General features: G+C 22.0%; 1 protein-coding gene across 1 annotated transcript in view; it reads left to right on the plus strand.

Moving 5' to 3' along the window:
• Nucleotides 1-19,087, plus strand: part of LOC113560964 (probable G-protein coupled receptor CG31760) — a 94,754-nt gene that overhangs the window by 37,959 nt on the left and 37,708 nt on the right. Inside the window, exons 3-4 of the mRNA XM_026967108.1 lie at nucleotides 6,433-6,616; nucleotides 17,253-17,376. Of these exons, the coding sequence (XP_026822909.1) occupies nucleotides 6,433-6,616; nucleotides 17,253-17,376 (308 nt within the window). The remainder of the gene's footprint in view (nucleotides 1-6,432; nucleotides 6,617-17,252; nucleotides 17,377-19,087) is intronic.

Below are 19,087 nucleotides of genomic sequence, written 5' to 3' on the forward strand. Positions count from 1 at the left end.
AAGGTAAAAAACATATAGCAAACATCAAACCGTTGTAGAATGATGGAAGTATCATGTATGAAGACTGTTTGTTATGTATATGTTACGGTTAGTATGAAAAAATGGACAGTGTACACATTGATGAGGAAATTTAAAGTGTAAATACGAACAAATTATTTTTGTATGATATTTTGTATTAAATTTATTATTATTAATAATTATACAATATCGATAGAAAATAAATAACACGCATTATTAATTATAATTTATTAAATTTTAAATATTTTTAAACAATGGTAATAATTTTGTACAGCGTTGTGTCATAAATATTACATTTTATTATTATTATTATTATATTCTTTCAAATATTTTTAATATAATAAAATGTAATAAAATTAATTGTGGATAATGAAAAAAAAAAATCAGAGTACAATAAATGAGTAATAATAAATTATAATGTATATATATAATTTATGATTAATTTTTGTTTTTTCCATTAATGTCATATAATTATTAGTTTAATAAAATATATTAGTATACAAAATATTGCATAAAATAATTGGTTTTTATTCGTGATTCAAATTGTATACGTTTGTGCTATATTCCCTTTATTTATTTTGTTTTGTTTTTTTTATGATAATACATATACATTAAGATGCTGTAAGATGCTGTAAAAAATTGGATGTCTGAACGTTTTATATCTTATTTATATATTTTATTTGTTTAATGTAATATGTAAAGTAGTACGAGTATACATCATGTATGGCTTAACAAGCACATAATATACGAATACATACTAAACCAGAGGCGGATCCAGACCAAGATAACAGGGGAAGGGGCGATTTTTAAAGGGCACACATTAATTTTGATAAAGTATTTATTTAGGTACATACATATGTTACTTTCCACAGTCTCGTACAGAACAAGAAAAAATATTTTTTATAGTAGATAATAGTATTAAAAAAATATATCACTATAATTTTGTTACCCTTAAAGTATAATTACGTCAAAAACTAAAATCAGGGACTTAAACTATTTTTTGAGAAAACGGGGAGAGGGGGGCGATCGACCCAATTGCCCCCTTCTGAATCCGCCACTGTACTAAACGTATATTTTTCTGATTTAAACGTGAATTTTAATTCATCTAAGAACTAGGCCATAATATAAAATGTTATCAATTAAACATATAAACCAAAAATATATATATATATATTTATTATTTATACTATAATATACTTTAATGTTATATCTATTATATTGCATATTTTATAAATTACAATAACCACGTGTATAATATACTTATATTGAAAAATATATTGTTGAATAAATATTGTTCATATATATTTATTTTATTATTTTCATTATTGGTACAGCTTCAAAAACACGAAATATTAGCTATTTAATAATATACATGTTACATATCATTAATAAATACATAGGTTTTTCTAAATTTTTTTATACATATTATAAATGTATTTTATTGAGAAATAATATGATTTTATTATTGTTGTCTTCAATTGAACTCAGAATTTCAAAAAAGTTGTCTTAATTTCTGGCTCCGTCCGATTTTTAAGTGATCTTAACAGTTTACAGTGAGTTTATTGACTTTAAGAATGTCAATACGGGTTAGGTATTGTATTAGTTCTTCTCTCCAAAGAAGATGGCTGTGAAAAAACATTGAGTGCCCTATTCCTAATTTGTTAACGATAACTTATTATTTATGTTTGCGATTGAATAAATGTGGTTAAGGCTAATATTTATTAGTACTTTTTATTTCACTAAGTTTGTTATTAGGTGTACACGACCATTCGGATTTTTATAAGTTGAGACAATGAATGTTAAAATTCCTATGAATTTCAATAAATAAGAAATGGGAGCTATGTCATGGGGCTATTTACTGCGTTTCCAGCTACTTTATCAGATTTATTTTTATTTTTATTTGTTAAAAACAGGATTAAGTAATTTAGTTGCTACATACATTCTTTTGAGTAGGACTAGCTATGTATTTCATTATACAAATACTAACTATTATGGTATAATAGATTGTAAGTTACGGTATTATATTATATTGGTAAGAGAAATATTGTATTTATTACTTTTAAACCTAATAATGTTTTAACAATAAAATAAGTGAAAGATCAAATTTTCAAAATAATTTTTAGTTAACAATGGTAACGTTGAATTTTCTTAAGTATTTTTATATTTCTATGAAGTTGTTTACCACAGAAGTAACTACCTAATATTGATAACAACTATAGTTTTCTAAAAATCTTACATAATATAAGTTTTACTTACGTAATATAGACTATATATTGTATATATAACTTATAATGATATACATTTTAGTAGTACATTCCCTAAATATGTATTATTCGTGTGTATCATGGATAGTATGTTAAAGTGGTGATCGTATGATAATTCATTACCTGCCCAACTCCTACAAATTAGTAAATCCTTACGAGACACCGTTTACATAATATTATTTGCATTTAATTAAACTATTTAAGTAAAATTATTTAATTTTGAATATAATTTATAATAAGAAATATTGAAGTGTGTTATATATTCGATTGTTTAAAAATTGCAATATTTGAATTAAGTTTTTTTTCAAACATCAGTGATTATTATTGCCAATAGAGATTGTTTTCTTTAATATTATGATAAACGCTTAAAAAATGTTCCATATAATATATACGTTTAAATGTATATCACAATATTTATTACTTATAATATTATAAATAATATAATACAGAATACTTATATATATAATGTTATAATGCATATTTTACAACATACCTACTATCTAGTTAAGATTGTAATAATAATATGAGATGATAGAAATACAGTTTATTTTAGCATGGCTATTTATAAAGAATATGAATATAATAGGTCAAATTTTGTTATATTTAGTAGGTATTTTTATCATGGTAAAATTCGATTATATGCTTTTGCGTGGGAAAATTGCAATTAAATAGTAGTTCGTATAAATTGTTGAATATTTATTATCCCGAGTTCGAGCAAGTGGTGACTTTATTATTACCACAAACGTCAAATTTAGCCAAAGCAAAAAATGAGAAAGCTGAGGTCATTATTTATTTTTATTTCAATTTATATTGATTTCTGTTTGCAATCTAATAATAATATATAACACTGACATTTTTCATCTTACGGTATGAGTTCCGACAACATGTATTTGAATACTGTCCGCTTTTTTCATACAATATACACATACATAAACAGGTTCAAAACATTTATGTATAAAAATATTCTACTACATTATGTAGTTATTGTACAATATGACATTTATATTAAAACTATTCCCTTGAAAACTCAAAAAGAATTATTAACAAGTTCTGGAAAAGGTAAATGACAAAGTCATACATATCTATTAAGTTATATTATAATTTGTACAATAAGCTAAAATAAACTTCATAGTTTGATACTCAATAATATTACCACTATGAAAGTCAAATTTAAATAATATATAAAAACTTGTATTGGAATCATTCATAAGTTATTGATTTGTGATGTTTATTTATACTTAAAATAATTGATTTAACACTATTAAAAGTAGGTACAAATGTATACAACAATTGTATCAATTTCAATATGTTTTTGTATTTATTTAATTTAATTGTTAACTTTAAATTTTATACTTGTAATTATAGTAATTATATAGCTTATACAATTACTAAAATTGAATCAAGGTTAAGATCTTTATTTACATAGATTTTTTTGCCGGTTTCTTTACCAAGTGTATAATCCTTGTATTTGTTTATCCACCATTCTTAAAAATGCATTGACATTTTTTTTCATGTAAATATATCGAATATATTTCATACTATTATTTATTAATGTAAATTGATAGACACACTATATTAATCGACAATTATGTACTCTTTTAATTCCTTTTAATATTTGTATAATAAATATTGTTACATGTAACTAATTTATTTGTTATTCATTCATAATTTAACATTTAACACACTAAAACATAGTGTTATTAAATCTTTTTAACGGCCATTAGTTATACGTTTTTAATAATTAGTTTCTTTTAAGTGTCTATTTAATCCTTATTCCATATTTTTAATTATATACTGTTCTATTCTAATTTTTTTTTTAACTATACTATATATTTTATTTGTAATTTAATTTACAGAAATTATTTGTTAAATTGGTCTTAAGTCCCACAACGTGTAGAATTGAGTAAAACATGCCTCAAATCTAAGTAAAATTCAAAAAACATTAGAACGTTTATTTTATTTATAATTATGTGTATTTTATTATAAATAAATACGTATAGCATTAAAAAAAAAAAAATTCAATATTCAAAATTGTATTTGCATTGTATTATTATTAATGTATTTTTTGAAAATAAATGTTTTTTATAATAAATTATGTAATAATAAAAGTATAATGTATCATATTATGGTTTTTAAAACAAAAAAAAATACGTACAACTAAAAAAGAAAAAAATCTAATTTTATACATTTAAAGAAAAAAAAATATACCTATAGCTCTAACTTTGTCAATTTCAGGATTAAAATACAAGTTGATAAATCTAAATTGGTAGAAAAAATTGATTGATTTAAAAATAATATTCAAAATACAAGGTTGCCAAAAATAATGATGTTGTGTTGAACATACGCAAAATATATTAGTTAAAACAATAATTGTAAGTCATAGGAATTTTTGATTCATTAGTCTAGTTTAACGTCTCTTAGACAAAACTGGAAAATATTTACAGGGTAATGACTGATAAAGTGTACCCTATTTCCGAGGACACGTAGTATACCTTTAATATTTATAATAATAATACAAATTAAATTTATATATTTATAAGCAAGTTAAATATACACATTAAAATCTTCAATACAAAACAAGCCCATTAAAACTATTAACTAAATCGATTGTAAAGACTTGTAAAAATGCTTTGTGTATTTCATTATCAAAAAAATAATCAGCACAATCATAAACGAGATTAAGAGAAAGAACAGTTCAAAGTTAAAAACTCGCAGAATTATAAACAATTGCCTATGAACTCATCAATAATTTATAAATAATATATAATTATTTTTTTTAATTTCCAAAACGTCAGTATTTTTAAATGACGAAGGTATCTAGTATGTAATAATATTACACAGAGACACATACATAGTTTAAACGACATTATGATACTAATAACATTCGTAATAATTATTCGTCTTGTGGAAATTTAATCAAAAATATTCAACAATATATAAATTATTATTAAATAATTAATAGTAAAAAGGAAGATTCTAATTTTTAAAATTAGAAAATGATATCATCGCAGGACACTCATTAAATATACGTACAACGTAGTACAAAAGATTACAAGAATTTTAAAATAGGGTTCTTAAAAATTCGAATTTGAATAATAACACGAATAAATTAAAAAAATGGGAGTGGGTATGCTTTATTTATATTAAATTAATAAAATTAAACTTTATGGAATGTATTGACCACTTTTGCTTATTTATTAATAATTATAAAATATGTAAAAAACAAAGTTCTGTTTAAGTTTAAGTTCCGCTAGTTAAGACAAATTAAAATATACAAGAGTTTAAAAAATCAAAAAAAAAATAAAAGGAATTTTTAATTACTAAAAATAGAAAAACCTAACCTACGAGTAGTAAGACTACCATGGTAAAAGTATACTATAAGGAATGGTGTGTAACTACAAAATGTATGCCTTATACATCGAACAAAAAAATGTCTCTAGAGACAAAGTGAAATTAATATTTCATTCTAGCGGTGTATTCCATTTTCGTGATGAAAATAATTGTTAAAAATAAAAACAAACTGAGACACGTCCTAGTTGGTCATTGGATATTATTATATATAGAAGAAAAAATTCACCATGTACATGGGTTCACTGATGGTGGTTATTTCATAGATGAGAAAAAAACTGGAATTAAGGTGTCACACGCTCATACTAATTTTGATTCTAGAGTGAGCGATGAATGTTTTATAATAATGTATGTGTGCGTATGTTGTTTTATGTGTGTGTAACATCTCCATTAAGATCAATACGAATGGTTTAATCTTAATTATCTTTGAGGATGTTTTCTGGTAGAAAATCGGATTTAGTTGATACTCGGAAAAGTTGGAACTGTAAAAATCGGAAATACTTACGCAACACCAGTTTTCAACGAAAACGGTTTTTTTTTTTATTTGTAATTAAAAATAAAACAATTTTCGAGACTTTAAATTTTGTTGACTAGTTAGTCCTCCCATACCGTTTAAAAACAAAGAAATTATAGTAGGAGTATAAAATAAAAAAAAAAAAAAAACAATTGTCATATCGTTTTGAATTATTATACTGATTATTTACCAAAATACTATTTATAAATTTCATAGTTTAATAAATTACAGCAAATCTTTTCATTCAAATATTTTAATGATTTTTCTTATATATTTTTTGAATTATAGCATTTAACTCTTATACTTGGAATGATACAGCTCATACAGATTGGATACCTGATGACGTGTTAACAGTGACGTACGAAGATGGTAAATGGAGTAAACCCTACTACGATTGTGGTGGTGGAAATATTTGGATGCTCACGTACACTGTACCATTTTTTGGCTACAAAGATGGAAAATACTTTTTCAAGTAAGTTTTTTTTTAACTTTATTTTTAAAACATACAATCTGTAATTTTTATTAAGTTTAAAAAATGTATACAATTCTAGTTAACATAAAAATGTTATTGGTCTTATAATATGAATTTAAATGAGTTATACAAATAGGTTGTAGCATAGAAACTTCAGCTTTTTAAGATGGTAAAAATTGAAACCATAGATTTTTATATTATTTTTTTTTCAATTTAAAATAATTAACAATTATCAATCAAACTAAGTTTTAGAATAATTATTAATAAAAAAATTAATATTTTTTCTACAATTGACTGCTTATAAGATTCTGAGACGTAAAAATATATAACAAGTCTATTATACAATTATTATTTTATACGTATTTAAAAAACACAAAGAACAAAATAAAAAAATCAGAGAAATAGCTTTGCTAGAAAGAAGGATTTAAGTGTACCTTATCTGAAGTAGGTCACGATGAGTTATAATGTAATTCAATAATCATTAATTACAAAAAACAATTCTGAGTACATAGATATTAGCCTCGTTAACAAGCCCCATGCTTGTTTTTTGTAAAAATCATAAGTATCAATGGTTCATACATGCAACTAAATAACAGTTTGGAAAATATTGAAAATATCAAAAGGTATAGAAAAAAATTATTAAATGTATACAACTAGAAGTACATTACTAATACTCAATATTAATTTGTTTCATATTATTCTATAACCATTATTACGTAATATATTAAAAAATCACAAAAGAACTAAAATAATTAAAGAAAAGATCGTAATTTTTATTGTAATCTGCAATTTATGGTTAAATTATAAACTTAAAATGTGTATTAAAAAATTACGTATAACTACAACTACATCATGTATATTTAATATATTAAAACTTCTAGTTTTTATTTAATTTTTTTCTAAATCATGTTTTAAGTTTCAAAATCTTAAATATTTAATAATTAAACAAAATTTTAACTACAAAATTATTTACATATTTTTCATCAAACATAGTAACAATATTAAATTTGAAAGCTTATAAAGAGAAAAAAATCGAAAAAAAAACTAAAATGTAGAATATTTAAAATATCAATAAATAGCAAAACAAGAGAAAATATATTTTCAAAATTAATTCATCTTTAGAAAATATTAAAACACATTTGTTGAAAATTTTAAGTTACTACCCATAAACCTAGCGCTAAACTCTAGAACCTAAAACTTAAATTTTCATTATAATTATAAATATTTACGAGTATGTTATAATATTCAAACTTAAATAAAACCACATAAATACTGAGTAAATGCGTCTTGGACTGCCATTTCTTATTTAAGTTCTGGTCATCCAACATATTATTTTTTATAATAATGAGACATATATTCCCTCTTACAAAATTTTTAATAGTTATATTTAGTTAAATTAAGTTTTTTTTAGATAATTATATATTAAATTAACTTACTGGAGATATATTCATGATTTTATTTCTTATTTCTGTTCCGTTAAAAATTGAAAAGTTAAGATAAAGCGAATTATATAAACCAGAATAAAATACATAGATACCTTCTTGAGTTAATTTTTTAAGAAATATACTAAAAAAATGATTGTATAAATTTGAAGAGTTGAATATATATAATATATATTTAATGTAAATCTCTATCACTGTCCAATTTTTATCAATTTTGTATTAAAATTAATTCCCTATTGTTTAATATGCTTTTGACCATCATACTTATTTTCAATGTTTTTTTTACTGAGCTTTTTATTAATGAGTGTTATTCATTTTATCGGGACGTGAAAGAGTATTAAGAGTAAATAAGAAAATGTATTTAATACATTTATAATACTATCTAAATATATTTATAAATTGTTTTTCTGATATTTTTTCTAATGAAAAAATATTCTTAATTTTATAAATTCTGTGTTACTTTTTTTTATTTTAATACAAATTTATAAAATTATCAAAAATAATAACTAGGAAATAAAAATTAAATATTCAACGGTTTTTTTCTATTAATAAAACTTGTATAGTGTTGTTGATAAATGCATTTATACAGTGTACAAAATCTAAATTTGTGGTTTATAAAATTAAGCTTATAATCCTAATATGCTTTATTTTTCTTACAAGAAGTATATAATACATTATATATCTAATGTAATATTATCAGAAATGCTGAAATACATTAAAAAAGTTATTATGTTCAATCATAATTAAAGTTAAAATATGATAAGTGATTATCTTACTGAAGTATAATAACCCTTTTATGTAAAAGTGTATGACAAGTAAAAACATTTTCCATAAATGTAAAAATATTTTAGTCCATTTTTAAATTACATAATATTATACACTAAAGAACTTTTTATGCGATATAAATAATAAAATATGATGATATAAAATTTAAATTTTAAATAATTTTTTAGCTTTTTAGCATGTTTTAATATCTTCTAAAAAGAGTATTAAGATTTCAGATCAAAAAGCTTATTTTTTTTAACGAGGGTAATGTAGTTGTTATAATTTATTAATCAAATAATGATTACATGATAAAGTAACCAAACTTAAATTGTATAGTAAAAATGTATTTTTATTAAAATAACATATTAAACCATTAATCACATAAGTTTTAGATTATATTATTCAAGAGCATATATATATATATATATATTGATATTGTCTGTAATTGTTCGTATTTGTTGGTATGATTCATATCTTTCAGAGTGCAAAATATATCAGATACTTATTGAGTTAAAATGTTTGAAAGTATATAAAATGTAATTTATTCGTTTTGCACATTGATATTTTTCTAAATTATTAAAAACATTTTTTTTTTAACACATCAGTACTTTTTAAGAACTAATTTGATATTAGACTTCTAGCGTGCACTATTCAATTAAAATTTTTAATTATTTATAAAATTTATTTTTATATGTAATTTAAAGAAAACAAAATGCAAAGAGTATTGTTTGAAGCGTACTATGATTTTAATATAATATCTCATTGGTTATAAATAAAACATACCTACCTAAAATTAAATTAAATTTGATTGACAATATATTATTATTATTAATAAGTAATAAAATGAAAAGAAATATTTTTATAATAGTAGAGAAATTATATAATTAAACAATAAATATAATGTTTCCAACTTTTTTTTTTTTTTTATATTCTTAATAATTGTTATTATTGTGATATAATGTTATTTATATGTCAGAAAATAATACTTGAAAGAATAAAGAAATTGTGTTTAATGATCAAAAATGTTTTCTTAAAATCATTTTTAAACCATTATAAAGCTCTATAATACTGTAGTATGTGGTTAGTAGGCATAATAGATACGTTATCATCGATTGTAAATCTCAGTAGAGAAAAGCAATAAAAAATATAATTGACTCATTAAAGTTGTATCATTTTATTCGCATTTATTTAAGTTTTTATGATTTAAAAACTACTATATTTTTTATGTGAAAATTGAGAACATTCAAACAAATCTTTAATTAAGATAATGTCAATAATATTATGCACTAAACCATTTATCGCATAATTTTAATTCTATTTTCATTAGAATATAAGTGTGTAAAGATAATATTTCCTTAAATGTATTTTTTATTATTTGTCCAAGTAAATATATATATATGTATTCTATATTTTTAGCAGTATGATTTCTTTAAAAAGTTAACCTATACATATTAAATCTAACATAGATGATTAGTTTTATTATAATATTATAATTATAAATATTAAATTTCTTTAAAACCACATTCACGCACATACTATTACTACTAATAGATTAATAAAAGCACCTCTTCTTAAGTAAATATAATAAATATAGAAATAATAACCACAATTACACAGACAAATTATTTTTAATATGAATTTAAAAAACGATTTAAAATATTTATTGATCAGTTTAAAATAAAATAAAAAATATGTTTTAATAAACAAAGAAAATTAATTAATTAATTTTATTAACCTGCGATGAAGTCCAGAGATATCTGAATTTCAATTAATGTATAATATGTAATAATGTATAAAATTAAAAAATATAAAAATATAACATAGTTAAAAACAAAAATATAATAATAATCATATGATAAGGAATAATTTATTCACGTGCAGCAGCGTCATATTCACACATATTCCAGCGTGAGATGTGCTTTTTTTTAAATAGCGGAAATTGCATGTTAGCTAATAATGGGTCATTCAGTTGTAAATATGAGATCAAAAAAAAAAAAAAATCGAAAAACTTTTAACAGCTATTTTATTTTTATTTCATCAATTATGGGAATATTTGTTTACTGAGTACTAATATTAACACCAATTTTCAATAAATTATATTTTTTTTAATATATATTATACTTATTTTAAAATAAAAGTTTTGATGTTAAAAATATTAAATAATTATTTCCGATTGAATGTTTATGCTATTTTTAAATTGCGACTGTAATAAATGTGTTTTAACAAGTTTATGATTAAATAATAGTATTATCTGACCCCCATCTCATATCTATTATACTATAAATAATTCTAGATTCACAAGTGCTAATTAAATTAGAGGTAAAGTATTCGAATATCTCTAAAAAGTAGAATGTCATGTAATTATATAATGTTTTATTATATAATTTTTTTTTTCTTGTAAACATAATGTTATTTTATTTTTCTATCTCATACCATAAAACATTTCTACCAGGTTCTATTATTTACGTAGATATTTAAAGTTTCTAATAATATCGATTTATATACAATGACATAAGCCTATATATTATATCTTGGCAGTTATTTTCGTGAATTTGAATGTCCTGTATAAACAGAAATTAAAACTCAGACAGAGAAACTCAGTTTAATAGCTGAATCTTCAAAGTTTAAAAATAAAACCACCTAACCATTATATCAATATTTTTAAGAGCTCTGTTTCGAGAATATTACCCATACAAAGTAAAGCAGTCTCGTTAGCGTAGACTATCAATTTCTCTTTTAAATAAGGTGATTTTATAAAATTTAGTTGAATATTAATGCATATTGTGCTTAAAATATCATCACATAACAATTACTAAAACGTTTCATAAAATATTAAAACTAAATTATGATCTTTAAACAGGCACTTTTATAATTTAGCACATAAAATTATTAGCGTAATCCTGATTTGGATTATTGGATTTGGATATTTTCTATACGCAATAAAGATTCAATTTAGAGTCGTCTTGTATATTTATATTTAAAATAATCTATTAAAAAACAAAAAAAAAAAACATATTTTAACATAAAAATTAAAATTAGTTGTTAATTATATATTTTGTGTAATACTGATGTTCATTTTCAGCTAACCAATGTATTCTCAGTACAATAATATGTATAGTTAAAATTGATTTAAATTGTATTCTTTTATTGTTAGATGGTTAAACATAATACCATTGATTATAAACACTATACTATGCTATTACCTGTAAATCAAATAATGATATATTTTTTAACGTTTTATGTTTAAAATTATTTTTTATAGGTACCTACCGTCATACTCTATAGTAATATTAATATCATTAATGTGTTAATATCATTTTAAGAAATATACTTATTTTTTTCTTACGAAATATCAGATTTAAGTAAAAAATATTTATCTTGGGGACGTTTATGTATATTATGAACTAACTATAGTTAATGAAATTTTTAAAATATGTAGATTAATTTTAAGATATAACCTTTTTAAACCATGAACTAATTCACAATGTTTAACAATAAGGTGTTATTGACTCAAAGCTTATAAAAATTGTATATTTTTAATACGGAATGAATATAATATTATTATAATAATTAAATATTAATAATAATATAATGAATGTGCAGTATTTTCGACAGCAATTAAATCAACCTAACGTAACATTAATAGTGAACAAAAATAATAACTTTAATAGAAATATAAAAACAATACCATGAAATGCGTACTGAGCATTATAGGCTGACTGACCTTCTTTGCTCTGAATCATTTTCCATGCACAATATGACGTATCATTGAATTCAAATTTAATACATTTGTTACAGTTCCCATTTGAAATCTATTGCACATCAAAGCAGTACCACCTAAAGTGTTTTTACGTTTTTGTATTTTTTTTATTATCTTAAACACATTAGAATAGCTCTCTTTAAAATAATATTACCTATTTTTTAAATCCACAGTTGCTGTGAAAAAATATATTTTATTTAGCCCAGCATATTGTTTTAATCAATTCATTGAATAGTTATTAAAATTATATATATTGCCTTTAATAACAGCAAAATACTTCAACATAGAGTATTGAGGGCAAATTCTTTTAGTAAATTATATTTAAAATGTATTTTGGGAAGAATGATCAATAGTATAATACTTTTCATTTTTATCAAATACCAAAAATAAAATTATCTAAAAATTACACACATTTTCGAAATATTTTGTATATTTTTTTGTGCTATTTATAAATATTTATAATGTGCTACTTTTTTAGTTTTTTTTTTCGATAAATATTAATAATACATTTTTGTTTATAAATCAAAGTGTTTGAAAATGTAATACAATGTTCTTCATTAGCAATCGAAAGTATTATTACTTTTTTGTCATTATCATGTTTACTACTAATTAAGGGTGTCATATTAATCAATTATATATCATTGGTTATAATAATATAATGTATTATCTGCACCTAAGTTTTATTTCAAACAAATTTATTTTTAGATACAAATTTTAATTTTTTTAATTATACATTATGTATAACGTATTACTTATTACAGTTTTTCAAGTATCTCAGATATTATGTTACTCAATATAGAAACGGGCTTGTAGTTTTTTATGCATGATTTATTCTTGTATTTTATAAAAGTTCTATTATTAATAATTTAAATTAACTTGAAAATAATAATATATACTACTTTTAATGATAAGTTACGTAATACATATAAAAAAATATAAAATATAATATTATATTAAAGGACATATTTTATCCACTGTATGTTTTAGAATTTGGACTGCAACTCCATCAAAACACACAACAGTTTTATTTTTCAGGTTATCAAGAACTCGAAGAACATCAAATTGTTTAATAATTTCAGCGAATAAAATCATTAAATTAATCTGAAAAAACACTCTTATTATGCCTATGTAAAAGATTATTTTTTGACTTTGTTAAATAGATTTATACCTAATCTTATAATTATAAAAAAAAACTTTGGAACATGTTTGAGACTAATAATTATGGTTTATTATAGATATATAATACATTTATGAATATATAATTTATCTTTTTTATTAATATCATGCTTTTCAGAGTTAATCATACTTTTATAATCAACTTATTATACGTTAAGTATGTTTTGGACTAAAAAACTGTTTTAATTTTTTTTTTTAAATAATTTGTTTTAGTAATACTTGCAATTGTGGTTAATTAATTTGTATATTTTATATACTAATATACTAGTTCAGAGTTAAGTGTTAATTATAATTTTTTGGAATAGAATATATTTAGAGTGTACAGAAAAAAGTAAGCCTCCTGTGTCCTATAACCCATTTGCTTAGTCTTTGGTTTTTTTAACTTTTCTCTTTTACTGTATACAATAAAAATATACAATTTTTACCTAAGATGTACTATAAAGTACCTACTATGACCGGGTTATGTGATGCATTAGATGAGTTAAGTCATTTTAAGATAATATATAAATGGTTATTTAATGTTAGATATTCATTTTTTTGACCGCTTTATCAAGTTGATAAACGCAATAAAACTAGTGCATAGTTCATGCAAGAAAGTACTACCTTGTTTATAGGAAATTATTAATCAAGTTGTAGTTATTTATTTTTTTTTTACTAAGTCTAAAGATAAACAGACAATGTGTATATTACTCATAAATTAGTATCATCGGACAAGTTAAGACAATATTAATTTTAAGCAATTACATAATGAATTATAATATGATATATTATAACAATAATTATAATTATATTATATACACTATCTTTTTAAGTTTAAGCTACAGTCTTACAAGAAGTAATATAAATAATTTATAAAATATGTTTAAGTATTATAAAGACTTACATACCGTTTCCGCTCAAAATCGTTTTTAATAACTTACAATATTTTATTATTGAATTCAAATTAGATAAATCATTTAGTTATTGAATCCTACTCATAAAGAAATATATCCAAAACTTGCTATACGTATACAGCTGAGCAACTTCTCTATTTTTTTTTTTTTTTTTTTTTTTTTTTTTTTTAAATGTTTGGCTTTCATTTCCACTCAATAACCAAAAACTTTAAAACAATATCCTTCATTGTGCAAATTCTAATGAATACAATGACGGTAATAATCATAAAAACAACTTCGAACTCCCATTAATTATGCTTAAATTTTAGATCTTTGTATTTTAATAAAACCAATGACTAGCATATTATTAAAACATATATTTTATAAGATGACAAGTCTCAATAACAATAAATTACTATTCCATTAAATAATTTAAATTTTGAAAGCATTAACAACTTCATGCTCATGAAATTAATGTATTTATTTTTATCATATTTCAAATTAGCTACTTACATTAATCATAAGAAAATAATTTTGGAATCCATATTAGCGAAATTGATATAAACTTTTTCCCTTAGTATAAAAAGGTCTTATGGGATTTTCTCAATTTACTTTCATTATCTATAGTAAGTTTAACTACAGTAATAAACTTTCACGTGAATCATAATTCTGATACTGTTACCATTATATATGAAGTCGCTTCTCTTAAAACTGGACAAATTAATGCATTTATTAATTATCCCACGTTTAGATTTTAACCAAATTGTACACTGTTATTGACACAAATATTAATTAAAGTTTTTAATACGACAAGAATTTTTATAACATTTACTTAGTGAACGTTATACATATTTACGCTCATAGTAAATATATTATGTACGGAATCAAATATGAGATTGTAACAGTACCTAGTTTACGCGTATAAATCGTAACATAAAAAAATACGAATAAAAAAGCTAGACTTCTAATTCAACTCCAAAACGGTCTAGCTTATTGTTGGGTGGGCCTGAAAATAGTTCATTTGGATCAAATTTGAGCAACACGACCATGTCCTCATGATATTAAATGACCAAATAAAAAGTTGAGTGCAATTCAATAAATATTTTTTACTAGTGTCTTAAGTTCAAATTTTGAGTTCAAATCAAAATGTCCAACTTCAAAATCGCCACAAACTTCAATTTTTTTAGTCACCTATTGATTTCCACCAGTATATCTTTTATTTAAAATAGTCATTGTATATTTCACATAATGTCAATTTCTATGCCTAAAAAGTAATAAATCTTCTGGGTGTAACTTGCTGTACACCTATTGACAAAGCATTGAACTTTAGCATTGAACTTTCTCGTGAAACGACTTTATTCTCTACAGTTGTATTAGAGTTTAGACAATGGTATTTAATATTAATTGATTTAGAAAATATTAATTTACAAATATATGTCATTGAACAATAATTTGGTTTGATTTAATATATTTTACATATTTTATGTTTATGGCTATAAAAAACATTATATTATAATATACAGTAGAAGCTCGATTATCCGTCCCCCGATTAACAGTCACTTGCACAGACTATACTTACGCGTTGCAGTAAAATCTTATTTCCTTGTGTATGAGTAGGTTATAAATAATAATAAATATAATCCGAAACTTTCCGGCATTATCTACTAGATAAGCGATAGGTACGAATATATGTATATATTATGGGTGAGATAAAACAGTTAATTGCGATAGTGATCGCATATTGTTTTTGAAAAGTCAGTTAGTTATATATTAAACGTGTGTTCGTTCACTTGACCGTCCGAGTTTTTTTAGTCTTTTTGTGTGTATCAATATGAATGTCATAATTACTAAAAAAAAATTATAAATAATATGTATGTATGTTTAAAAAAAATGTTGTTGCTCACTTAACTGTCTTTTCAATTATCCGTCAAAGCTCTGGTCCGGAGACTGATGGTTTATCGAGGTTCTACTGTATAGTGATTTCGACTAGAATACGATTACTTATTAATGGTTTATTTTTCAGCACAATATTCTGTACATTAATTTATTATATTTTCGTGCAATATTTTTGAATAGTAAAAATTATACAAATATATATATTCATATATATATATATATAAATCAATAGAACAATAAATGGCCCAGAAAGTTTCCTTAAAATGTTCAACAGCCATTTTATAGTACTTGTATATCAAACCATTAATAATATCAATAAAAATGTAAATTCAAATTAAAACAATAAAAAAAATATCTTAAAAATCAATAGGCTACCCACAAAAATAGTTATATTTTATTTAAAAATATAATCAAACATCAATTAAAATTCAAAATATTTTGAGATATTGATTAAATACCAGTAATTATCTATTTATATATGCGTATATTCCAAAAAAAAAAATCATTTGATAAGATCATATTATTTTAAAATCATTTTAATTACATTTTTAAATTCGTTACATAAATGTGTCATATTTAAGGAATTCCTTTAAGCTCTTAAAATAAACTCAAATTTGTTGAATATTCACTATTCACAGCAGTTTGACCAATACATTATATATAATATTATAAATATAGTTATATTTTATTATTTATATATAATACTTATATTTATTTATTTTTAGAGGTACCAGTGGAATTGATATTGATTTGAGAAGGGTTGACATTGATCAGTGTCCTTTGCCACCAGGAAGTAATCATTTTAACATATTCGCTTCATCTGACAAATGTAAAAAACAAACTACTTATGTAAGTTTTTATATTATGTAACACACATTTATTACCTTATTTGTTTTAGATTATTTTTTTATTAAATAATATATATACATTAATTATATCTATATATATTTTTAAAGTTTGTATTAATTAGATTAGACTTTTTTTTATATATATATATATAAATTTACCATGTTCTAAGATCTTGGAATTTCTAATTTGACCATAATAACTCTAAAACTGACAAAATACAATATGTTTAAATTGTTTTTGAAATATTTAAAATATTACACTTTTAACAATTTATTAGAGTACTTATATTAAAAAAAGCATCTAACCACAATCAATTATTAATTTTTAAATCGACACTTATAATTTCTATTTCATTAGCTTATACAAAATACTTTTTCTTATACCTTTTATATATACAATATTTAAATAAACTAAATTAAAATATGTTTTTATCGCACTTTTTTTCATTATCAAAGTAAATGTAAAATTATTATTTTCTTAGTGATGCCTACACTAATATTCATAAAGTTATTTCAGGAAAGAATCTGTATGTGTTATACCTCGTTTAAATAAGCAAGTTATTAAAATAACTATCTCTCTTGCATATAATTCGCATAAAACAAAATACTTAAACTCAAACAGCCTTTATTATATACCGTCTCATTTTGTCTAAAAACAAATATTTTAACACTCTATTCCAATGGAAATGAATAAAAAAAAATAAACACAGACTAACTTTTTCAATAACAAACCATATAATTATTTTTCTACTCAGTTATCACTTCAATTACACTGTTTACTATAATATTTGAAATAAAGTGTCAAATCATCTATAAATCATATGAATTTTTAACCTTACCAGAATGAATAAAATTAGTCACATACTATTCAATTGATGCATAATATTGACAAATAGTAAAATGTTTATAAGAAAAAAAATACTAAACTGCATACTCCAATATTACAAAATATAAGGGATTAATTATATTATAAAAGTAGTTATAGTCAATAGGAAATCTTCAATACTTGTCTTTTCACTATATTACGTCTGAAATTATAAAAGATGTATTAAACTCCACAAAGTTAATATTGTCAGAAATTATCACTAATTTACAATGATAAAAAATATATTTATCGTTTAAAAATATCTCGGTTATCATTACAGATGGCTAAAATCAAGCGATTTAGGTCTTGTCACATTAAAATGAATTAATTGTGAAAAAATATGTCAGTAAATTTTATGCATTTTATATTATACATGGAATTTACTTGTTATATAACCTATACATAGAAACAAATTTTAAATAAGTTTTTGATTGAGAAAAAACCCGTATTAAATATCCATATTGATTAGACTTCACTTATACTAATCAGTTATCACAATGTCACTAGAATTCCTTTTATAGATTTCCATTTGAGTTATAGATGAGTAAGTGTTTATTTTTATTTCGTTATCCCACAAAAATTATTATATATACTTACATAGAATTTTCATATAGTTTTATATTTTTTTTTTTTTTTTTTAATTGTCAAGTAGTAACTTTGTATTTTTTTATTTATACAATTATCATTTTAAGTAAAACTTTATATCACCTGTTTTCTTTTATCTACTTAATATATCATCTATTTATTAAGTTGTAAATATGATTCTACGCTATCCGATTAGACCACAGCCGTTTAAATTGAAAACAAACAATCATATTAACGTAATATACAATTTTTAATTTAAATG

This window comes from Rhopalosiphum maidis, chromosome 1 (assembly GCF_003676215.2).
Source record: "Rhopalosiphum maidis isolate BTI-1 chromosome 1, ASM367621v3, whole genome shotgun sequence".
Taxonomy (NCBI): domain Eukaryota; kingdom Metazoa; phylum Arthropoda; class Insecta; order Hemiptera; family Aphididae; genus Rhopalosiphum; species Rhopalosiphum maidis.